Source organism: Macrotis lagotis, chromosome 7 (assembly GCF_037893015.1).
Source record: "Macrotis lagotis isolate mMagLag1 chromosome 7, bilby.v1.9.chrom.fasta, whole genome shotgun sequence".
Taxonomy (NCBI): domain Eukaryota; kingdom Metazoa; phylum Chordata; class Mammalia; order Peramelemorphia; family Peramelidae; genus Macrotis; species Macrotis lagotis.
Window position 1 is genome coordinate 53,340,424 of NC_133664.1, and position 25,637 is coordinate 53,366,060.

Sequence of the window (25,637 nt, forward strand, 5' to 3'; positions counted from 1 at the left end):
TGATAGATTATATGTGTTAGAGGAGTTTCATGTTTTATAGTGAAGGATCAAAACCTCTGATGGACAGTAATACAAGGGGAGTATAAATTTTCAAACCATGCCTGGTCTATGTGATCCTAGATAACCAGTCTAAAATGATAGAAGCAAAAGAGGATATTTTGGTTTTTTCCACTTATTTCACGCTTAGTCTCCATTATGACCAGTGGCAATCAACTAATCAATAAGTGTTTAGTAAATACCCACCAGATTTTATCTACTGTGGACCAGATACTTTGTTAGATATTGGGAATACAAAGATAATAATGAAAGAGTCTCTACCCCTCAGGAAGATTACATTCTACTAGGGGCCTAACAAGCCTTTCCCTTATCAAATTTCTTAGATCAATGGTTCTTAACCTTTTCTGGGGGAGACATCTTCTCAGAGTAATGTTTTAAAATTCACAAAATAAAATGTATAGTTTGCAAATAAAACTATTATAAAGTGACTTGCCCAAGGTCACACAGTTAGGTCATTATTAAGTATCCAAGGCCAAATTTGAACTCAGGGCCTCCTAACTCCAAGACTGGTCTCTATCCACTGCACCACCCAGCTACCCCAATCATTGAAATATTTTTTTGAAAAGTTCACAATCTCCAAGATCAGAGCCCTATGTCTGGGTCTCTACTTTGCCCTCATCACTCTATACCTTGTATTATATTAATCTGTGTTTATGTTCTTTTTCACTAATAGAATATAAGCTTCTTGGGATTGTATTATTATGGTCTATATTAATATGGACTATATTAGTAATAATAAAAGTATTTATTTGCCACTTTAAGTCTTGAAAAATATTTTACAAATATTATCTCATTTTATCCTCATAGCAACCCCATGAAGGAGGTACTATTATTATCCCTTTTAACAAAATTTTACAAATGAGAAAACTAAGACAGACAAAAGTTAAGTGACTTACTTGTCCAGGATCATATGACTTGTATCTAAGAATAAATTTGAACTCAGATCTTCCTAACTACAAATCCAGAACTCATTGCATATCCTCAGTGTTAAAGTATACACCTTGCACATAGTCAGCAGTTAATAAATATTTGTTGACTTAAATTGAACTAGAGGAAAAAACTAAGACAGTTCATATGCTCCCCTTCTGTAGGAAGTCTCCTCTGGTATTAGTGCCTTTCGTATAATATTGCCCTCCTTTACAAGGACTGTATCTTGTAGTCATCTAGTCATTTCCACATTGTCTCCTTCATTCCAGGGAGAGTTTCTTAAGAACTGGAAGTTCCCCCAATACTTGGTACAGTGCCCTTAAGAAATACTTGCTGACTCTTGACTGACAAGTAAGAGCTGAGCATAAGCTTCAAACTAGTACATGAGTAGAGATTGATAGTTTATCAGAGTGATCTTTCAGTAAGGAAGTAGTCTGTAAGCTTTCGCTATCCTTGGCTTATATTTGGAATAAAGGAAATAAGTTATAATTCTTGTTACTGCCACTTTTTATTTGCGATAGTGAAAAGATTGCTGAAATAGAAACGGAGGACTTGGTTCTGCCCCTGATCACTCATGTGATCTTGGGCAAATCACTTAATCCTCTCTGGATCTTATTGGTAAAATATGGGACTTAAACTACCCAATTGGAGGCAGCTAGGTGATAAAAGTGAATAGAACAGTGGACCTGTAGTCAGGAAGACCTGAATTAAAATCAGTCTCAGAAACTTATTAATTGTGTGACCACTTAACCCTCTTTGGATCTCATTGGTAAAATATAAGATTTAAATTACCCTAGGTGGAGGCAGATAGATAATGCAGTGAATAGAACATTGGTCCTGAAGTCAAGAAAACCTGAATTCAAATTCAACCTAAAAATCTAAACACTATGTGACCCTGGGCAAGTCACTTAACCTCTGTCTATCTCAGTTTCCTCAACTGTAAAATGAAGATAATAATAGCACATATCTCACAAGATTGTTGTCAGATCAAATAAGATAATAGTTGCAAAGATACTTCGCTTAGCACCTGTCTCATAATGGTATTTTCTTCCTTCCTCACTATCCTCAAGGTTCTTAAAACTATGCTTTCTAAAGAACCAACCCTCCTTTCAGCTTCTATTTTAAAATGCTGAAGACAGACTCTTGTCTGCTTTTGCTCTGAAATGAAGACTAATCTTCCTTTAGTCACCCAGTATTCCCAAAGCACGCCTGCAGTCTAAATGGGAAAAAAAGAGGGAGAGAAAGAGTGGAAGAAGTGAGACAAGGAGAGTGCCTTTTATGAAGATTTTGTTCCCCATTTTTATTAGCATTTTTTTTTAATGTAGAGGGTGCAGAAAAGTTTTTTGCCTGCATCAGGGAATGGAGAATAGGGAAGGAAACCACGAGACTGAGCTCAATACAGCAGTGACCAAGGGAAGAAGGGAGATTGATTTAAAACAGCTGTTTGTTAGTGACAACTGAGAAGAAATTAAGTGAGCCAATCTCTGGAATCCCCAAAAGTAACGAAAGGGGGATCTCAGGGGCAGAGAAAAGGAGAGAGAGCATTCCAGGCAAGAGTGAACAGACAATGAAAAGAGCCTAGAAATGAAGTCAGGAATTGAGGAACAGCAAAAAGCCCGGTATGGCTAGATTGTGGCGCGTGAGGAGAGGAAGGAAGTGCAAGAAGACAGGAAGCATAGGAAGACGCAGTTTGTGAAGAGTTTAGCTGGCAACAAGGTCTAATCTAGGTCAAGGCAAAATGTCCCGTCACTCACTCATACCGCCTGCTCAAAGGTCAGATGCTGTGACTTATTCTTAGCAGTGCTCTCTAATCCTCCCAAATCTGAAATACTTCCAAGAAGTCACAAACAGGGGAAACCTTCCTCTCCCAACTCCAACCTCTCAGGAAAGATAAAAGTGAATGCAAGATGAGTTGGTTTACAGGGAAGAGTAAGTTCATAGATGATACAGAAGGTACAAGAAATCCTCCTCCTGGAAATTTAGCTAACCTCTGGGTAACTTCCTTAGCTTAAACTGGTTTTTCTTGGTCCATTCCTCTGAGCAGATCTAGATGTCATCATATTTATGACATCGGTCCCATTTTCAAACCCCAAATGCATCAAGACACCCCATTCCTTTACAAAGAGAAATATTAAAAAGGGGCTGCAGCCACAAAAGGAAGAGAAAATCATTTAAAAAGATTGCCCTACAAAGGTTACAGTACCGACAAACACAGAAAGATGTAGCAGAGAAGCAAAGGACCAGAAGATCCCTGCTGTAACTAAGCCTTTCATAAACTGCCCTGGTCTTGGATTGTGGGTGTCAAATGTTATCACCTGCTATCACTAACCTTTGAAGTCCTTGCTTTCTTATTGCTTACACTTTCAGGAATGTTAATACTTCAATCACAGGGGCAGAAGGAAGATTATCTGGAGAGATAAAATAAGGCAAAATACTTGATTTGGTTCCTGACCTACAGAGCAAGAGGTTAGATCCAGAAAAATTACCAGAAAAGTATCATGTTGCTGTGAAGAGAATCTCTGTCCTTAAGAAGACATAAGTTCAAGCCTGCCTGTAATACTCAGTGGTTGTGGGAACAAGGGCTAGTGACCCAGGCACTCACTTTGTGGCCAAGATGAAGGCAGCTAGGTATGGAAGTGGATAGTCACAAGTCAGGAAGACTTCTCTTCATGAGTTCAAATCTGACCTGACTGGCTGTTGACTCTGGGCAAGTCACCTAACCCTGTTTGCCTCAGTTTCCTCAACTGTAAAATGAGCTAGAGAAGGAAATGACAAATCACTCTAGTATATCTGCTAAAGATACCCCAATTGGGATCACAAAGAATCAGACAAGATTGAGCAACAAAGACCTTTTGATTCTAGTGCCTCATTTTAGATATAAGAGAATAGAGGCCTTGGGAAATTAAGTATGAAGCTCACACAAATGGTCTGCATGAAAGGGAATATTTGAATGTCAGTACTCTGGATTCCAGGACCAGACATCTTTTCACTGCTCCACATCTTGCTTTTACAACTATAAGTGACAGATGATACACTTGGAGTTCCCCACAAGTGTGAACCCCCCCAAAAAAAACCATTGCTTTTTAAAGAAGTTTAGACTGTGATTTTTATATATATAACCACTATCAAATTACTCACCATCATGGGGAGGGGGAAATTAAGAGAGGGTGGTAGAAAAATATGGAAATTCAAAAATTTACAAAAAGTACATATTAAGAACTATCTTTGCATTTAATTGGAAAAAATAAAATAACATAACAAACATTAAAGAATAAAGAGATTTAGACAATATAGATTAGTTAGTTTCACTTTCCCAATCTGCCCATATAGAGCAAGCATGAGACATTTTACAATTTGGGAACTTCTGTCTTCCCAAAATTATTCTTACATCTTCCCTAACTATTCACATTTTATAGCTCCATACTTAATTACTTAGGGAGTCCTACTGGTATTGATTTCATAACCTGTGATCCTGATTAAAGAAAAATGAAATACTGAGTGTCTGGGAAAATCTCATTATTCATCTATTTATGTTTGTTCTACCATTTGAGCTATTTTGTGACTTCAGACCCTGTCTGCCCTAGGTTGCCTTTAGTATAAGTGATTTTCCACCCATCCTAGCTTCTCTGCTTACTAAGAGCCCTCAGATGCTCAAATTCCTGTCTAAGCTCCAATCCTCTAAGTATTCCCTTCCCAAGGCAGTTCTGAATTTCCCACTTGCATAGCTTTAAGGTTTACAAAATACATTCTTCACAACAACTGTGCAAAATTAGTAATTTATATTATTGCCCTCATTTACTGTTGAAAGGCAAGAGAGAAGGGAATATGTCTTTATTAAGCGCCTGCTGTTTGATGGAAATTGTGCTAAGACTTTACAATATCTGATTTGCAAATGAGAAATCTGAGGCTTAGAAAAGATGAAGTAATAGGCCTTTTGACACACATGGAACCCTTCAGCCAGAACAAAACTGTAGCTTTACTTAGTTTAGATTCAGTTGTGGAAGCTTCTCCCAGACAGCTCTCTTTTGAGATCATTTCAAACCTAATTTTTGACCATAGCAATGAAAATTATGTAAAAATAGAATTGGGCAGCTAGAATTCTAGGCTTGGAGTCAGAACACTCATCTTCTGGAGTTCAAACCTGGCCTAAGACATTGCTCTAGCTGTGTGACCTTGGGCAAGTCATTTAATCCTGTTTGCCTCAATTTTCTCACTTGTAAAATAATCTGGAGAACAAAATGGCAAACCACTCCAGTATCTTTGTCATCAAAACCCCAAATAAGATCAAGAAGAGTCAGACACAATTGAACAACAATAGAAAGTGGAATGGATTTCCACTAGAAAGAGTGAATTCCTTCTCATTTGAAGTCTCCCCTGAGTTTTGGATGACTTCTTGTAGATGACAGTTGTAGAGAGAATTCTTGGCAGATATCAATTCAACCAAGTGGCATCAGAGATCTTTTTCAATTTTGAGATTCTGTCTTTGTGGAAAATTGGATAATGCCATTCTGCAAATTGAGTCCTATTTTGTTTCCTTTTTTTCCAGTTTCGATATTCTGATTGGAAAGATAAATTATTTATGGTGCTGGGCACCATCATGGCCATTGCTCATGGTTCAGGTCTCCCACTTATGATGATTGTATTTGGAGAAATGACAGATAGCTTTGTAAATACTGCAGGAAACTTTTCTTTTCCAGGTAAGCATTTCCCTTTTCCATTATTCATTTTTCTGATTGAAAGAATGAATTTTTATTTCTATTCTTACCAGTTATTTGTAATGATTTGTCAACTTGGTTTGGCCATATTCCTGGCCTTTCCTAAATTTTTACAAAGGGACATTGTCAGATCCTTAAGAAAAACTCTAAATAAAAGTAATTGTCTTTTAAATGAATGGATGAATGAATTGGTTAATGGATAAGTGGATGAACGAATGAAAAATATGAATGAAGGAATAAATAAATGAACTTGGAGGTACATTTCCTTCAGAGGAGGAAAAATTTTCAGTCCAGCATTTAAGGAAGTTTAGTTTGAAAATTTTAGAAGTCATTCTACTTGAGAATAGAATTTCTATTTTTGTTTTTCTATATATTACATCCAGAATATTTTGAAAAATCAAATAATAAATGCTTATAATGCTGAAAATATTTGTTCATGATAGTAGTGCTTAGCTTATTATAGTAATAAAGTAGTCTTGTGCCTATTCCCATTTATTTTCAGACTCCACTTCTTTGCTCAAACAGATATACAGAAAAACTAAGTAGCTAAGAACAGAATCAGAATCAGACTGATTTCTCCTGGATCCCATACCATCTAAGACCTAAAGGAAATGAGATGGTTTTATCTCACAACTTGAGTAGTCCTTAATATTTTGGGTCTTGGAACCCATATTTTAGCCTGGTGAAACCTATGTTCTTAGATATATAAAATAAAATACATAGGATTATAAGATAAGCTAATTATATTGAAATATTGAAATTCCAACAAGCTCACAGACATCATTTTACTTGTTATTTAATGAGGTTTCTATGTAGTTACTTGTTCCTCAGAGTGGCCATATACCATGGTACCAAAGATTCCTGTGCTTTGTGCAAAGACTATTGGGATTCTATGAAATCATCAAACTTTGTCAAATTCAGTATATTAAAGGCATGGTTGGCTGTAGGAAGAAAACAGACTGAATGAGTAGAAATAGCTTTCCTCTATGAATTATGTTTGGCATTTGATATGGGTTCTCAGTGTTCTACAGGTCTTGGCTCATGTTTTTGAAGACCTTAGTTTTCCAGGACCATGCAACAATGGATTTGGTCAATGAGCACAGTTTGTTTGCACAGATGTGGTCAATATTGACTCTGTTTAGGAGCCTAGTGTAAATAGCCTTAGAAAATTCAAGCTGTTCAGTGTACAAACACATTTTTAATGTTCTCCAAACTCATATTTCAGTGAATAGTGATAGGATTTTCATATCATTGTATAAACTTGGCTTAGGAGGAAGACATGAAATGTTGGGAAGATAAGAACCTTTTAAACTAACTACTTTTTCAACTGGAATAGAATATGACACTGGAACTGAAGTTGAAATTCATTTACCCTACAGGTGGGAACAGTATAAGATCTCAAATAAATGAGTTTCTTGTATAAAATAAGAGATTCCCTTATTTAAAAAAGAATGAGAGATTGTTTTGTCATATATAATATACACACACATTATATGACATACATTTATAGATAGATAGATAGATAGATAGATAGATAGATAGATAGATAATCTATATATAAGACTTATTTTGGGACTTTAGCATTTTAATTTTTCAGTTTGGGAACTTAATAGTCAGAAAGAGTTTAAACCTATCTAAGAATAGATATGGATATATCCAGATTTTAAGGACCTGAAATTTTGTTGGTTGGGTAACTTCCTCTACCCATACAGAACAAAAGTTATCTATAATGTAAAGTCTTGAAGATATACCTGAGGCTCAGAAAGGTCATGGGAACTTGTCCATGATAACTCAACTACTAAGTGTCAGATGTGGGAATTCAACCTGACTTCCTGACTCTAAGTTCAGTATTTTAAGCCCTCTACACACTGTTTCTTACTACAGATTCTGGCTTGAGCTATATATTTTTGTATTTTTATCAGACATTCAGCTATACAGAGATCTCAGAATTCACTGGACTGTAAGCTTGGAGAACATTTAAAAAACGTGTTAAAAATGGGAAAAAACCCTGGTGATTTCACCTGTAATGTGAATGAATTTTTTTTGGTTCTAATTACTAGATAATATTCCAGATGACAAAGTAATTGATTTAAAAGGTTTCTTCCCAACACATGTCATGTCTTCCTTACCTCAAGGAACTTATAGTCTAACAGCTCCTATTTATATGGCATTTATATGTATATTCAGATATGGAGTACCAAACTGAGGAGAACTACAGATTTTGGGTCGTCAACATAGCAATGATAGTTGAAACCATGAGAGTGAATGAGATTACCAAGGGGAAAAAAGAATGGATTGAGGAGAGGAGGGGCAAAGGCAGATTCCCAAGAGACACTCTTATTAAGGGTTGTCAAAAAAATGAGAAGTTAATAAAAGAGACAGAGAAATATAGAATGGTAGAAGATGAACCAAAAGAGTTTAATTCCTAAAATCAAAGGAAGAAAAGTTTTCTTGTGAGAGATAGTGGTTGTAAGTTACAGAGAGGTCAAGAAAGATGAGGGAACTAGGAAAAGTTCATTAGATTTGAAATTCTGAAGAAAGAATGATGTTTAGAAGCAAAGAGGAAAATGGAATAGTGGCTCGATGAGAAAAAGGTAAGCCTTTAGGATGCTTTTAGGTCTGAGGAGATTTGAGTAGGATTGTAATCAGAGGAGATATTTGGGTTTTTTGCTCATCCTAACAATTCCCTTTCGCTTGAATTTTAGTCTAGCAGGAGAGTTAATGAATGACAATTTATGAGACAAACTTATCCTTATTAATATGACTAGATGACAGGAATAGTTTGCTTCCATTGGTAAATAGCTCAGTTAGGAAGGTACCAAGTATGAAGTGTTCCACCTTCAGAATCACAGAGACAGGAGTACCATGAAACCAAATGATTCTGTGGGGCTTCCAGGAGACTATTAACCTCTATATCAAATGTAAGAAACTATAATTATGTAGATAATCAAAACCAATAGCTTGCTTTTTTCCTGAACACCATTTTTTAAGATGGTTACCATTCACCAAGAAGAACATGCTAGGAGACAAAAGGGTCTTAAGCAGAATAATTTGACCACAGATTATATGTCAAGATGATCATGTCCTCCATGAATCTAGATTCTTTAAATTATTCTAGTCAATAGTGATTTTACAAATACTTTCATATTCTTCCAGTAGTAGGCAGATATACTTATAAAAGGATTTAATTATTGGTACATGCTATGTAAGCATGAATACCACAATTTTTAGACCTGGAATGAATAGATTTTTCATTTTTGATTGGATTTTTAGATTAAACAAGCATAATAAAGTTGAAACATGTAGAAAAGCAAGCAAGAGATTTGGATACAAATATAAAAAAAAAGAAAGGCAATCCCTCTCCTCAAAGAGCTTACATCCAAATGCTAGAAGGCAGAACCAAAAAAAAGGGAACTGAAAAGTAGGAATGAAAAGGGAACATAACTTTGAGGGTACCTTCATGGCACAGAGTAAAGCCAATCAGGTGGGGAATGAAGTATGGCCAACCTGAGTCTGTCCCCTAAATGGAGGTCTCAGAAGAAACTCATTAATGGGCAAAGGGGGTCAGCATGAAGGATGTAGATTCTGGAGGGAGAAGGCCCCAGGGAAGTTCTAGAATGAGAGGTAGTTATCAATATTACCCACAGTAAAATGCTATGTAACCTCATGTGCTTATTGTCACCAGGCTCTGCCTCCACATTTCCATGGTACTTGAGGCTCATCTGGCAGTTTGTAAAAGTTCAGACTTAAGCAATCATGGGAGATATGCTGTGGTCCATAGCTACCTCCTGGCTTTCTATTCTTCTGGGTTTGTAAAATCCTTAAATTAGTAGATTAGCACCAGAACTTGTTTCCTAAAAGAATTCCTAGCTATGAAATTGTTGCTGAATGAATTGGAATTCTTTTGGTAGGGGAGAGAAAGGAGCAGGAAGGGAGGAGTTCATGGGAGGAGTAAGGCTTTTTTTTCTTTTGGGGTTCCACCAGACTGGAAGAGCCAGTATGTCAACATGGAAATTCCTCAATGGTTCTCCATAATGCCCTGGTTTCAGAATTCTTGCTCATCTTTTGGTTCTTCAAGATAGCCAGTTTCAATCTCATCCTGACACCAAAAATGTGGCATGCTAATTAATTTAGGTAATATGTATTCAGAGCTAGAACAACCAAGAGCAGAAATAATTTGAGTAATAGTTTCCCATACTACTAGTGCTTTGAGATATGCCTTTCCTTACAACAACCTTGTGATATTCACAAAGTATTGATATTCCTTTTTTATCAATGAGGAAGCTGAGACTCAGGGAGGTTAAATCATTTGCCCACGATGATATAGGTAATATAAGTAAAACCTGAATTCAACCTCAGGCATTTCTCAGTTCAAATTTAGCATGCTATCATACTACCTCTCTAACCAATCCTAAAATTCTTCCTAAAAGTCTTATCATTTATGCGGGTGCAAAAAGGGAGATATTGACTGTCAGATGGTTCCTTAACTTTATTTATACCTAGCAGCATATGAAAAGTTCAGTTAGTGAATAGAAGTCTTCACTTGTGCACAGCTATAAGACATTGAATCCTGAGGTAAAAATCACAACAGATAGACCTGGCAAGAATTTAAGGAAAAAATCAATTTCAACCTTATCTCTTTTTGAAAAAATTTCATAGTATTCAGAAAACCTGAACTTTGACACATTTACCTATGTTAAAGGAACAGTGTTGAACTGATCTGTCTGACCAGGGTCAAGATCCTAGTACAGTAAAAGAAAATCATCCCTTTGGTGCCTTTTTTCCATTTGTTCAGCATTACTGAAGGAAGGATAATGCTGAATAGAAGCCTAAATGGAGAGGAACTATAACTAATGGTTTGTCCCAGAGATAAATATTGTCTTTTTCTCTTTCTCTCTACTATATCTCTTTCTCTTTGGGCGAAGGGTTGAGGGAGAGGGAAGAAGTAGGTGTAAACACAAAACTTTAACCTATCTACTGAAGGATCATTTAAACATATTAAAAAGTAGGAAATGTTCTTATTGAAATTTAAGTAAATATTTAAATAAATCTCTGTATATTAATAGTTTGTTTTTATGTCACCTTCATTTCTGAAATTTTCCTTCCTTCTTTCTACTATGCAATTAGTCTGTAATAAAGTATTTTTAAAAAGTAGTTTAGCAAACCCACCCAACCCAGTAACCATGAATGACAATATGTGTCATAAGAAAATATTCTTATCATATTTGCTCATATTAATAGTTGTAGTCATATCCCATTTGTATTCCAAATTATATGTTGATTTTGATTAATAAGTATGAAGAGAAGACCTGGGATCTAATCTCAGATTTCCTGGTTAACTAGCTTTGGCCTGAGTTATTTAAGTTTAAAAAGTTAACTTTGTGAAAGTCACTTAACTCCTTAAGTATCTTCACCTGCAAAATGAAAGTGTCCTTTTTAGTGCCAAGATTCTGAACTTCTATAAGTATAGAATAGGACTGGGAGTCAGTAGATTTGTGCACTTTCTGAAGTCATTGCCATTATCTTTGGGCCTAGCTCATCTATCATCATTATGCTTCAAACTCTGATGACATCATCCCTTACTACTAGGTGAAATATGGTCAGGATAATATGGAAAAAAAGGGGAAAAAAATTAAAGTCATAAATACAAATTACCTAGAAAGTGTTTGGAAATCTCCCACTTTAATCCCAAACCCCCAAAAAGCTACCTTTTAATTATAGTTAGGAGGGGAATTAAAATCATTATTTATTGTTTCTCTTCTGTGATAGTTCAATTTATTCTTCTGCTAATGTTCCTGTCTCTCCCAGACCCTGGGATGCCTTTGTGAAGTTCCTCAAGCTACAGAGACCACAAATAAATAGCACAAGATAATTAAGGAAGGCCTTGTCCTCCTTCTTCTATGTCTATAATAACAGCTTTTCCCAAATCCTGACTTCATGGTGAACTTGTATTTAAAAAAAGAAACTTAATTTTGCTTAGAAAATATGAATCGTAGAGTCTTCTAGCTTTTTGAGTACTTAACTCCAAGCAGGTGCTTGCTTTTGTTGTTGTTTTTTTAAAATAGAGAGTGGTGTTTATTGTAGACAGTGATAGCCAATGATTTTTGAAACTATCAATGTTAGTCTTTTAGGTCAACCTTTTAAAAATGTCTTCTGTTAATTTCTTTTTATTTAGTAAATTTTTCTTTGGCGATGTTAAATCCAGCCAGAATTCTGGAGGAAGAAATGACCAGGTAATGGGCTAACATATGTGTATTCAAACTGTACTTATATAAATGTAGTTTCAAGAGAATGAAAGAGATGTGTGTGTTGTACTTTATCCAAGATGAGAGAATGCAGAGATTAAATATATGAAACCATCTTGGCGTACTCTTGAATTCTATAGGGTATTCTAGAAGATTTCTGTGTTAGCCACTAGGGAATGTAGAACACAAAATTTTGATGTTATAGAAATTAAAGAGAAATTTTTCATAATTTGTCTAAAATTGATCCCAATCATAATCTATATGAAAATATTATTATTGACAAATAAGGTATTTATTTGATTTTATTTTTTACCTATCTTTAATACCTTCTAAATATGATTATCAAATCAAAAGAGCTAGCTACCTCATACACAATAGGTGCCCAATAAATATCTGTTGAATTTAGTTTTAATCCTCATATAGATATAATTTCCTTGGATAACAAGATTTTATTGGACTTGATTTTTTGTAAACATATATCCTAATTCAGTTCTATGCTCTGGTTAATCAAATGAAAGTTAAGTTCAGTTTTCCCATGATTCATTTAAGGACGCTGAGATTATCATTTTTTCCTCTCTTGGACCCTCAGGCTTATTAGTGAAAATATGGAAAATTATAAGGAGTAGATATCACAGAATTTATCCTCCCCTGCCCCCCACCTTGAGCTATTCTAAGAAATAATCTGTGGAACCATAAAGGAGGAGGGAAGGCATCAAGGTTTCTTTGTTTGATGAAGGAGTGGCCAAATGTATCAGTCCTTTCATGTTAGTACATTAAGAATAATTTTAAAATATTTAATTGAATAAAATAGTAGTAAAACGGGAATAAAAAGTAAAGTCTGACATGGTAAGGAATCACTTAAGATCCTGCCAGACTTTTTATTTGAATTAAAATGGAAAAGTTGTCAGCAAATGCTCTGAAGAGGAAAACCTCAAGTTCCTTCTCAGTAGGTGAGGACTGAGTTCATAGACACCAGTCCTTTGATGGCTGTTCCTACAACTTCTAAAGGAGCTTCTAAAGGGCAACTAGGTGGTGCAGTGGCCTTGGAGTTAGGAGGACAGGAGTTCAAAGCCAGCCTCAGACACTTGACTCTTACTGGCTGTGTGACCTTGAGCAAGTCTCTTAGTCCTGACTGCCTCACATCCAAGACCGTCTCAAGTCACCCTGATTCATATCTTGCCATTGGACCCAGATGGCTCTGGAGAAGAAAGTGAGGCTGGCAACTTAGCACAGCACCCAATCATTCAAATCCAATTCAAATGCTTGTCATAGGGATGGCTAGGTGGCGCAGTGGATAAAGCACCGGCCTTGGAGTCAGGAGTACCTGGGTTCAAATCCAGTCTCAGACACTTAATAATGACCTAGCTGTGTGGCCTTGGGCAAGCCACTTAACTCCATTTGCCTTGCAAAAACAATGCTTGTCATGGCATCACCTCCTAGATGTCATGGTAGTCTTCAAAAATGAAGGACAAATATTATAAAGGGACTTCCAGCAGAAACTTATGCCTCAAGCTAGCAAGCATGTTTGCTCTTTGTTATACCTTATCTAATCGGCTGATTACATATAGATCTGAACCAAAGAAAAAAGCTCTGCTTCTGACTTACTGTCATAGTTAAGTCTACCAGCATACAGTTAAAATTTTCTCCATTAAAAACAACAAAAACACTGTACTGGAATGCACAAAAGTAGTATTGGAATCCGTGGAAACATAAATGCAAATATATAGATAATTACATTCATGTTTCTATTTCCATTATTTAGTGAACATATAGAAAATTAAAAGGAGTAAATAAATTCCTGTAAGTTGAGCAGCTAATAAATATTTATTGTGCACCTGCCATGTGCTAGATTCTCTGAGGATTTCAAAGAAGTAGGAAATGCCATCCATAGCCTCAAGAATGTAATAACTGAATTAGGTTTATATCTAAAGAACAGGATCTGTGAACAGATAGCTTTGTTGTTGATGAATGAAGAAATAATCTTGTAGAAGAGAGGATTGGTGAAGAGGATTCAAGGCAGAGTAATGGTGATCAGAGAACTTCTAACCACATGAAAGTTTTTCACAAGCAGTCAATCCATTCTCCCTTCTCAATCTCATCATGGAAACCTCTAAGTACCTACATCAGCCAATCAATGAATGAGCATTTGTATAAGACATTGGGGGTACAGTGACAAAAATTACCCAGTCCATGCTCTCAAGTAACTTAGAGTTTATCTTGCCTATCTATCACTTAGGCTCTTTTGAGATGGCTATGAATGACTATTGATCATAACTAATCCCAGATATGTTAAAGGAAAGTAAAAAAAATCAGTCCATAATCTGAATGATTCCAAATATGATAGACAAATTTCTACTGAATTTTTTTTTGCTTTTCTCAGAATTCTTTGATTCTTTGTCATCATCATTATCATCATATATACTTCTCTTCATGGAACAATGAGTATTTCTGATTATATAAAATAGCAAGAAAAAGAGGAATAACTGTATTTTACCTGAAAATTCTCAAATAGATTTGACTTTTCCAAGTTTAAGGACCTGCCTTTCATCTTTAGTGGTATTTTATTTTATTTTTTACCTGAACCTATGACTATAATGATGTAAAAAACTCCTCTCACCAAGAAACAGATCAGCAACTCATCTGTATTTTAAAGTTTTAGAGTTGCCTAGTGTACTGAGAAATTTGAGCTCATATTCATGCAATGGAGGCAGGGCTTGAACCTGTTTTCCTAATACCAAGTTTAGTTGTTCATCTACTTCCTGTATTCCCCCTGGTTCTCACATTACATTTTTCTTCAAACCAACAACATTAATGAAAATTGAATATGACTTTTTTGACATGATAAGCTTAGTACATGATGCCTTAGAATATTTGAGCATCCCTTCAGTTCTGTAAAGTATCCAAACATTTTAATAAGATATTAGCAAAGAAGTTCCACAATCAATAAATCATGAACTGCTATTATATCTAAGAGACTTTTGTGGTAAATCTCTACGACAGTTTCTGTTTCCATCCTCCAAACTTCAGTCCCCTGAATTGCATCATCAGTCCCAACAGTGATGCTTTGCTTGGCAACATTACTCTCAGCAACCTTTTTGATAAAACTTGGAGAAATTCAAAGATTGCACCTCTTCCCCCAAAGGGTCAGAATCCTCTGTGTTAATACAGCTTCAATTTGAAAATATCTTATTCTTCCAGCAATCCACTGGAGAGTAGGAAAGCCTCTTCCCCCCAAATCTCTTCTAAAAAGAGATATAGTCTATCAGAGCTCACCTATAAACAACCCCATAGGGGAGGAATTTTACTTGAATGGAACCACCTCCTTGATGAGTCCTTTTTTGAGATACAGCTCAAGTAGCATCGTCTGCATGGTATCTTACCTGAGACCCCCAGTCACTAGTTTTCTCCCTCCTAAACTTCCTTGTATGTAAATACTTTAAATGTATTTATATTTATTCACTTTATATTTATGTAGATATATTTAATATGTACTTGCCTCTGTATTTAGAATGTAAGCTTATTGCTACTGGAAATTGCTTCATTTGATAGACTTATACCCTCAGCATACAATACGTACTGAGTATTTATCAGTTGAGTCATTAGAGACAAAAGTGCACAGGTATATCTGGAGAAACATGGCCATATTACTACTGGAATGTATAGGCTCATCTTACTAGTGTCATTTTTAGAGGAATGGAATAAAAAAGTGCAGAATGGGAACCAAGCAAATATCTCAGCAAATCTTCATTCCTAGAGAGTCAGCATTCCAAGATTTCTTGGAACCTCCTTCTTTGATGGCTCTTTTAGAGTCCAGAGCTGTAGCCAAGGTGCAGAGCATCAGGCCAAGTGCTCTGAATCCTGTGCTTTTGCGAATCCTTTACTATTGTAGAAAACAGGTAGGATTGAGATTGAACTGGTGGCCTACCACAAGGCTAGGCTGGGGCTGCTTGCCTGGCAGCAATATCTTCCCCTTCCTGCTCGAATCCACATAGAATCATAGAGTTTAGAGTCATAAGAGCTCTTGGTCGTTTTACAGATGATTGAATGGAGGCCAAAAGAGGCTAAGTGAATTCTCTAGGGCCACTCAGGGGATAAGGAGCAAAAGCAGGATTGGAATTCAGAGTCTGACTTCATCTTCTAAGCTTTTTCTGCAAGAAAATAACTGGTGGTTTCAACCTGAACATTGCCCTTTTGTGGATGAATGATTAAATGAATGAAATGTCATTTGATAAAAACTTATCATATGCTAAGCATTGTTCTATACCCTAAGGACACAGATATCAAAGTGAGATATTCCCTGCCTCTAAGAGATTAATGGGGGATATATTAGAGAGTGTAATCTATAAAAAGGGGTTTTGTTTTATGAAGTCACAAGAATGGTGAACTTATCCATATAGCACTTGATTGACATTTTCTTCTTTTTTTTTTTACTTTTAGATCTTTCTTGATATTCATTTTACCAGTTTGAGCTACCAAGAATTTTTAAAAGGGGGAAATCATAGGACCTGCAGCTGGAAAGGGCTTTCCTTAGAACTCATCTGGTTTAATCTCCCCACTTTATAGATGAGAAAACTGAAACCCCAAAAGGTTAAATGACTTGCCCAAGGTCCCACAGGTAATAAGTGGAAATGCCTGGATTTGAAACTAGGGCCTTTGGGATTTAGTTTTGCCTTTCTTTCTATTAACCTTAATCTTCTCTTGAAAATTGCCTACTAAATTCAAGGCAACACTTTCTAATTTCTGAGGGCAAGCAGTGAAAGCTCTTCTTTTAGGGACAGTGGAGTCAGCTTTTGACTGGAGTTTCTGTTGAAATTTTACTCTACCAGTAAACAAGCAGGAGGAATTTGCAAGACACACACTGGTATTGTTCAAGCCCCACAAGAACATGTTCCAATTATAGTAGTGTATTTTGCAATTTTGGAACATGAGTTGGGGAGATAAGGACAAATGTACAGCTGATGTCCCCATCTAGGTGGCACAGTGGATAGAGCACTGGCCCTGGAGTCAGGAGTACTTGAGTTCAAACCCAGCCTCAGACACTTAATAATTCCTAGCTGTGTGGCCTTGGGCAAGCCACTTAACCCCATTGCCTTGCAAAAAAAAAAATGAACAGCTGAATCTACTTTGGTATCTGGCTAGTTTTGATCTCTTAGCTTTTCCATGAGACCTCTTACACTCCTATAGATGCTCATGTCCTCATGAGATACATGAGTAATATACATACACTGGAACTGCTCATGGTACCATACATGGTACCATGGAAAATCAATGGACTGGAAAACTGGAGATAGGGGTTCTAAATAAAAGGTAGCATTGGAAAAGTCAGTTAATCTCCCTTGGTCTCAATTTCATATACTCCTAGGGTCAAAAGGGAATTTTAGGAATCGTGTATTGATTAAATGATTCATCCAAAGTCACAGTATGGTTAATGGCCATAGCTGGGACTGGAACAGGTCTGTATCCTAGAATCCTTGCTCTGACTACGTTTTTCAGTGCCCTTTCAGGAAAAAAGGGGGGTTGGATTAGGTGATGTCTAGGTTCTTTCCAAGTCTTAATTGTATTTATTCTGTCCATTAAGAGCATAGCCTCCATTAAACATCCATCTGTATCTGCTTGCCAGGATGACACTTGCAATGCAGTACACTCGGGAGTCAGACTTGAGCATGAGAGGGATTTTGCTTGTAGAGTGAGGTGGCTGCATTCCAGTCCTTAGTCAGCCAAATTGAATACCACAGCCATTTACAGGCTTTAGTTCTCAGCTCAGTCATAAACTCCCTGCACTACTGGCCTAGAAATGGTGAAAAGGTATCTATCAAATGTGAGTGCTAAAAAAAAAATAACTTTTACCACATAATTAGTATCATGCAACCTTGCCTATGACATGCCAGCTTCCTACTCACAAGATACAAGTATATGAAATTCAATTGAGGGGGAGGAACCCATTCTCTTTAATGCACTTACCCATTCTACAAGAAACTTCTCTCTAATAACTAATTACTTTTTCGGTGGGGGAGAATGACCAACATCTGTTCTTTTCTGGTGTTCTTTCTTTTTGACAAAAAAAAATAGACAAGTATAAAACTGAGAAAACAGAATGTAGCCAATTTATAATGTCATCGGTATTCTCTCAATAGGCAACAACTTTCTAAAGATCTGGCCTCAACTCCAGCCTTAAAAATAATGTATTAGTGTAGACTATGCTTGTTTCCTGGAAGAAATGTATGATGGGTAACCCTAAACCCAGATAGAGTTATTTGTTCAATTATGTGAACTGCCAAGATGATTAGGAAAGAGTATCCTTTAAAAAAAAAAACCTGAAGACTGCAATTTGGGGAGTCCCTGCTGATGAGTCTGTTCCTTATCTCAGCCTTCAAATATCCCTGACTCTGCCTTTCCTTGGTGAAGCTAGACCATGGGGAAAGGGTTACTTGGACTTGTATGACCTTAACCAGTGTTGTGCTTGTTATAAATGCACATGTGACTCAGCTCAGCCCTTTCCCAGAATTGTTGACCCCATTATAAATAGCATGAAGCTGTTTTGTTGGGAAATTCACTTGTATATATACTCAAGTTGTTTGTCATCAATGACAGGTGTCCGTTCCCACTTAAAAATCATAACTGAGAGTCCCCTTGACCTGTCAGTTTGTGTGTGGGGAGAAGGGCAGAATTTCACATGGATGCTTTATATTAAGTTCATCCATTGCCACCAAAACATCAGGAAAATTAAACCTAATTTTTTAAAAAAATTTTTTTTTGCAAGGCAAAGGGGGTTAAGTGGCTTGCCCAAGGCCACACAGCTAGGTAATTATTAAGTGTTTGAGTCCAGATTTGAACTCAGGTACTCTTGACTCCAGGGCCCATGCTCTATCCACTGTGCCACCTAGCCATCCCTAAACCTAATCTTAATACTGCTCTTGTGGAATTTTGATCAACCCACTTAGGCAGGATCAGTTTACTTTTGTACTATCAACAAAGGAAAGATTTCTATGAAAATTAGAAGGTAAATAGGGTTTTTAGGTATATTCAGCCAAATTTAAAAAACTCTTTTAAAAGTTCAATCTAGTTCTTAGTACATATAAATGTTTATGACAGAAAGAGCAGAATTTAAAAATACCTCAGAGGATCAAACAACTTTTTTTCATCACCTGAAGTGTCTAGACCCTCTAAAATTTACTGACTGACCATATGTAAATAAAGGCTACTGATTTAAATAGTTTATAAGTATTCATTAAAGCATGCTAAAGGACTTCCTGTGGGAATTGTTATGTTAGATTTAGTTTGTCCTTTTACATATTATAACTGTATTTCTTTTAATATTCCTTTTAATAATCTGTCATTCAGAATTTCCACTTAGTAAACCAAGATCAGTTTTCTGTTTGGTTATTTTTCCTAGTTAGAAAAATTGACAGTAGCTACTATTTTAAATATCCCAATTAAGGTTCAGAGGAAATTTTGTGATGCTTTGGATAATATAACTTTAGTACATTATAGAAACCATTTCTCTGTTTATCTGTCCATTCCTAAATATGTAACCTATAAGTCAAAAAAGATGGCAAAGTTTGGAATATTGTTCTCAAAAAGATAACTGAGCTGTAACTATAAAATGACAACCCAGCCATTGAAAAATAAAGAAAAGTGACTTCATTTTTGGTCAATGTGTTATGAAATTATTAACTTGACTGTCCTTCCTTTGGAACTGACAGATATTTAGAATATCATGTTTTCATACCATGTAGAAAAAAAGCAACACAATCTTCTAAATTTAAGAGAAAGGAAAAAAACACATAAAAATATGTCTTCTGGGGGCAATTAGTGGTGCAGTGGACAGAGCATCAACCCTGGAGTCAGGAGGACCTGAGTTCAAATCTGGCCTCAGACACTTAATAATTACCTAGCTGTGTAACCTTGAGCAAGTCACTTAACCCCATTGCTTTATAAAAATCAAAAAATGGAAAAAAATGTTTTATATATAATAGATGTGACAGCTTCAGAAAATAATGCAATACCGAGAATTACTTCAGAAAGATGAGATTAAAAAAAATACTGGATTAAAAGGCATCTTTGCATTCCAATTCAGATATTTGCTAGCTGTGTGACAAGTTATTTAACCTCTCCAAATCCTTAATTTTCCTCACCTGCAAAAGGGAGTTAACAATAGCCCCTATCTCACAGAGGGTTTGTGAGGTTCCAATGATATAATCTTTGTAAATTACTTTGCAAACCCTAATATGTTTAGAGATATCAGCTGTTTTTGTTATCCTCCTTGTTTTCTTATGTTTTTCAGATATGCCTATTATTATTCAGGATTAGGAGGAGCAGTTCTAATAGCTGCTTACATTCAGGTTTCTTTCTGGACCTTAGCTGCTGGTCGGCAAATTAAAAAAATTAGGCAAAAATTTTTTCATGCTGTTCTACGACAAGAAATAGGGTGGTTTGATGTCAGTGACACCACAGAACTCAACACACGGCTCACAGAGTAAGTATTCTGCCAACTCCTTTATCACATGTTTGGGGAAATGAGTAGAGATAAATTACATTAAAATATATACTTTTTATAAAAGAAAAATGAAAGGTCTCACTTTAACTCTAGAGGTCAAACCAGATAATAACCAGACAAATCTTTCTTTTGGTCATCCCAAGCTACTGCCTGTTATTAATTAATTGACCCAGTTTCAACATGACTTCTCCTCTGAGGATCAGGCAAAAGCCTTCAGAGGGCTCAGGATAGCGATGTGCCTTCCACTGGTCTAACTAATTTGTGTTCAATGCATCTGCTTAGGCATCTGTTAGTTTGTGCTGTACCTTTCCACTGAAAAAGTCATGACCATAACCACTTAAGTGTGATTCTTTTTTTAGTGACATCTCCAAAATCAGTGAAGGAATTGGTGACAAGGTTGGAATGTTCTTTCAAGCAGTGGCAACATTTTTTGCAGGATTCATAGTGGGATTCATTAGAGGATGGAAGCTAACACTTGTGATAATGGCCATCAGCCCTATCCTGGGACTTTCTGCAGCTGTCTGGGCAAAGGTAGGTGAACTGGATGGACCTTTAGACATTGCCTTCTCAGGCTCTTAGGAGACCCCTATTCAGTATGTTTTTCTCTGTTATTCAGTTCAATTCCATAAATATTTATATAGTGTGTACCATGTACCACTGAAGCAATATAGTAAATGGAAAATTTGATGTTAGATTTGAATTCAAGAGATACCTGGGTTGGATTTCTCCCTCTCATATTTGCTAGCTGTGTGATTATGAACAAAGTCCCTTAATATATCTGAACTCATTTCTACATCTGTAAAATAGGGATAATAATAATAATAATAATGATAATGATGATACCTAAAATTTATATAGTGCCTACAACGTACCAGATGCTTTACAGTGTTTATTTGATTTGATCCTTACAATAACCCTAGGAAGTAGGTGATATTATTACCTCCATTTTACAGTTGAGGAAACTGAAGCAAATAGAGATTAAGCCACTAACCCAGGGTCACACAGCTAGTAGTCATCTAATACTGGATTTGAACCCAGGCCTTCTTGACTCTCGGGCTCTAGGATAAGACCAGAATTACGAGGTTGTTTGAAGGAACAAATAAGAGAGCATGCCCTTGGAGGCATGTGACGGAGGGCCCTTGGTCCCTTACACTATTTCAGAGCAGGAGTAGATCTCTGGCTACCTTCTATCTGTAAGAATCTCTTTAATTCTGCAGATTCAGAATGCCTCAGGTCTCTTCCACCTGTTAACCTCATCCAACTCTCTAAGCTCTGGAGAGTGGAAGAGGGGAGCTGCCCTTCTCCCACCCTCACCTTGCACTGAGTCTGCAAACTGTAAATTCATGACCTCTCAGAAAGCCTTTGTCTAGGATGAGGTTGCCTCCTGTTTGCTTGAGGAATGAAGACATAATCAGTAGAAGACAGCCCTATCCTAAATATAGGCTTGACTAGGGGACCATGAATTCTTAGCCTGTGGGGTCAGTGGCAGAAAAAGAGAGACAGAGAAGAGGAGGGATAGGTTAACCTCCCCCTCCCTCCAACCCTTAACCTACTCTTCAGGACACAAAAAACGTAGTAAAAGTCTAGTAAGAGGAAGAAGCCTGAGGTGTAGAGATTCTAACTTTAGGATATCCTGGAATTCTGGCTCAGCCACTGGTTAAAAGAGATCTTCTTAGCTGATAGAAAATAAATGAAAGAAAACAGTCAAAAGATATGTGCACCTAAGGCAGCTGAGTAGTTCAATGGATAGTGCACCAGCCCTAGAGTCAGGAGACCCTGAGTTCAAATCCAGCCTCACCCACTTGATATTTACTTAGCTGTGTGACCTTGGGCAAGTCACATAACCCAATTGCTTCACAAAAACAAAATGAACAAGGGGGAGGCTAGGTGGCATAGTGGATAAAGCACTGGCCCTGGAGTCAGAAGTACCTGGGTTCAAATCCAGTCTCAGACACTTAATAATTACCTAGCTGTGTGGCCTTGGCAAGCCACTTAACTCCGTTTGCCTTGCAAAAACCTAAAAAAAAAATATGAACAAACCAAAAAAAAGATTAATCTAAAGAGAAGATGGGGAGGGGAGAGCACATTATCAAAATTGGGGGGAGATGCTAATTTTGTAAAGTATATTGCAAGCCCTCTGCTGCTGTGTAAATGTCTGCTGTTATTGAGAACCCATATATGCTTTTTTATGAAGCCATATCTAGATGGCGCTAGATTCATCCTATTTCAAAACATGACAGATTAAAATTTTTTAAAATAAAATTTCATTTATTCAATTTAACCTACATTTGTGATATTATCACATAGTATCTTGGTAGATGATTAAGAGGACTAATCAACTATTTTAACTATAATTTTTCCTGCTTGTGTAAATGTACACAAATATAAATAATTAATAATTATAATGAATGAATTAATAGTTAAAATAAATAATAAATATAACCACAAGCAAATGTTATTATTTTATTTTGAAATAAAAATTTTCATCTTACTATCAATAAAATATACAAATATATCACATTAATTGATGCAGCTTGGCCTTTGGAATATTCTGAAATTTCTATCCTTAATAAATTGTTGAGTTGATTTTAACTAAGCCAATCACAGAAATATCTATATCTATATCTATATCTATATATTATATATATATTTGCTTTAAGTATAAATATTCATCATTCAATTTGATACATGGCAAATCAACCAATAAAATTAAATAAAAATGTTATAAAGTATTATGTATTCTATATAAAATATTATATATTCTTAGCATCTGTGACAGTTTAATAATTCAATTCAACAAGTTATTCAAGACCACAAAGTACTGGACATTCTGGGGGTATTAAATACAAAAAAAGAAGATGTCCTCAAAGAGGACATTCTATTTTGGATTAGGAGAAGAGACCAAGAAATTTCCACAAAAGTAAATGCAATGTTTTTTCTGCAAGGTTTAGGTCTATTTTGTTGTTGTTGTTTTTGTACTGACAATATGTTGTTGAATTTTTATATTTGGTGTAGCAAATGTCTAATGAGGAAGTCTCTTCACCCAAAGCACATCAACACCTACTCTGAGATTTGTAGTCTTAGATTCTTGGGACACTTGGGGGTTAAGTAACTTGCTTCTGGTTATAGAACTAATATGTGTCACTGACTGATAGGATTTTAACTCAGGCCTTCTGAACTTTGAGATCAACTTCCCAAATATATCATATATACTAAATAAACACTAATTTTGTTTTTGTAAGGGAAACCAAAATTTGGGGGAAGAATACTTTAGAATAATATAATAAATGTCTCTTTCCCAGCAATAAATGAATACATAAATTGTTTACATTGATAGATTGACTCCAGACTCTACAGTCAATTTTAATTTTCCTGGGACTGAAAATTCATCTTGTGAACCATGCTTCCTAGTCTGTCTCTCCCCTCTCTTCTTTTGTCTGCTTTTTGGGCATTTCATTGCAAGGGAGCTGATCTACAGTAGGTCAACAATTATTATCACTGTCATTCATAAAAGATGAAAGAGATGAAATTTTTAAGTTTTACTGTCCTAAATTAGGAATTATTCTAATTTATATTCATAATAAAGGAAAAAAAGGAGGCAAAATCAGTTATTGAGTTTTACTGTCCTGTGGGATTGTAGGAAATGATAGGAAAATTTTGATAAGAAAAGAAAGAGAAACTTTAGATAATCTGTGAAGATAATTTCTTTTATAGTTCTTCTGGAAAACTGCCACTAGTGTGAGTCCTACCTTCCCTGAGCCATTAGAACTGAGTCTGCCTTTGAAAGATAATCGGATCAGACAATTCTAAACACACTCTGCCAAAACTACAACCACAATTGGTATCATGGTCTCAGTGAGCCTACCTGGACTTCTCTCACACTAACTTTTGAGATAACAAGACAGGCTTTCAATAAAGGTTCTAATCTATATATTCTGATTCCAAAATCTGTCACTTTCCCCCTGTATTCCCCTGGCTCTTCAGTAAATCCAGTATGACAGGACTTTTCTTTTTGTGTAGATTTAAAGGATAGAGGGCCAAGGATGAGGAGGATGAGGTGATGTCTAGGATGATAGCCCTATCATTGACATACTGGACTGTGAGTCAGCAGCAAACTAAAAAAAAAAAATTACTGGCTGGTCTAATGCTTCCAGATGAGAAACCATCATAAATCTTTCTTTAATTAGCAATTCTGAAAAAAAAATACACTGCACTAAACCTTCTTATTTTTAATTTTTTTTCTCTTATCAAAAGGCGTAAATCATTTCTAACCCATTAATAGGTTCCTCTCTCCTGATCTGACCAAGAAGAATTGGGGTAATGGTCAGACTGAAAGAAGGAAGAAGTTACTTAAGTTAATGAACGTATCTCTTCAATTTTCCCTAAATTCAAAGAAGTTGAATGTGATTGGGTTTTATTGTCGTTCCAGATACTGTCTGCATTTAGTGACAAAGAATTAGCCGCCTATGCTAAGGCTGGGGCAGTGGCAGAGGAGGCACTGTCTGCCATTAAGACTGTGATAGCCTTCGGGGGACAAAACAAAGAACTTGAAAGGTAAGGATTTTCTTTTTCCACTCTAAAGCAGGAACTGGGAACATCTGGCATGTGGGTTGTAAGGCTGATGAAATTATTTGGTCTGACTCTGCCAAGGCAACTACATGTGAGATTCAAAATTCAATAAATCTAGGAACTTTTCAGGGGTGAATTAAGCTGATACTTTTGTATGGTCCATGACTGATGTTATAAATATCCAAATGGGCCCTGGCAGAAAAAACTTCCCCACCCCTATTCTAATGGGATAATTTTGGAGGGATGGGGTGGGGACTGGTTGGTTATTCCTAATGGTGATCTTTTCTCCACTGATCTATCTGTGGAGCAGCTTTGTAGATCTGATGAATTAAAGATAGCATTCTTTCAAAGGAAGGGGAAGGCAAGGAAACAAGCATTTATAAAGTGCCTATTGTGTGTGCTAAGCTCTTCTTTTATATTTTTTTCCAATTCCATGTAAAGATGGTTTTCAACAGTTATATTTTTGTAAAATGTTGAGTTCCACATTTTTCTCCCTTCCTTCCCTCCCCATGACAGTGAGAAATTTGATATACGATGTTGTACATGGACAATCTGATATACAATGTTTAACATGTACAATCATGTTAAACATATTTCCATATATGTCATGTTGTGAAAGAATCAGAA

The 25,637-nt window shown here is 36.1% G+C and overlaps 1 protein-coding gene across 7 annotated transcripts in view; it reads left to right on the forward strand.

Annotated features, from left to right (window-relative positions):
• Nucleotides 1-25,637, forward strand: part of LOC141492535 (phosphatidylcholine translocator ABCB4) — a 112,898-nt gene that overhangs the window by 19,862 nt on the left and 67,399 nt on the right. For 6 of the 7 annotated variants that reach the window (XM_074192900.1, XM_074192902.1, XM_074192907.1 and 3 more), the window contains 5 exons: nt 5,531-5,681; nt 11,875-11,932; nt 20,229-20,420; nt 20,801-20,972; nt 24,871-24,995. In XM_074192900.1, the coding sequence (XP_074049001.1) occupies nt 5,531-5,681; nt 11,875-11,932; nt 20,229-20,420; nt 20,801-20,972; nt 24,871-24,995 (698 nt within the window). Of the gene's footprint in view, nt 1-5,530; nt 5,682-11,874; nt 11,933-12,266; nt 16,560-20,228; nt 20,421-20,800; nt 20,973-24,870; nt 24,996-25,637 lie in introns of those variants that run through there. The other variant, XM_074192906.1, reaches the window with a different exon arrangement.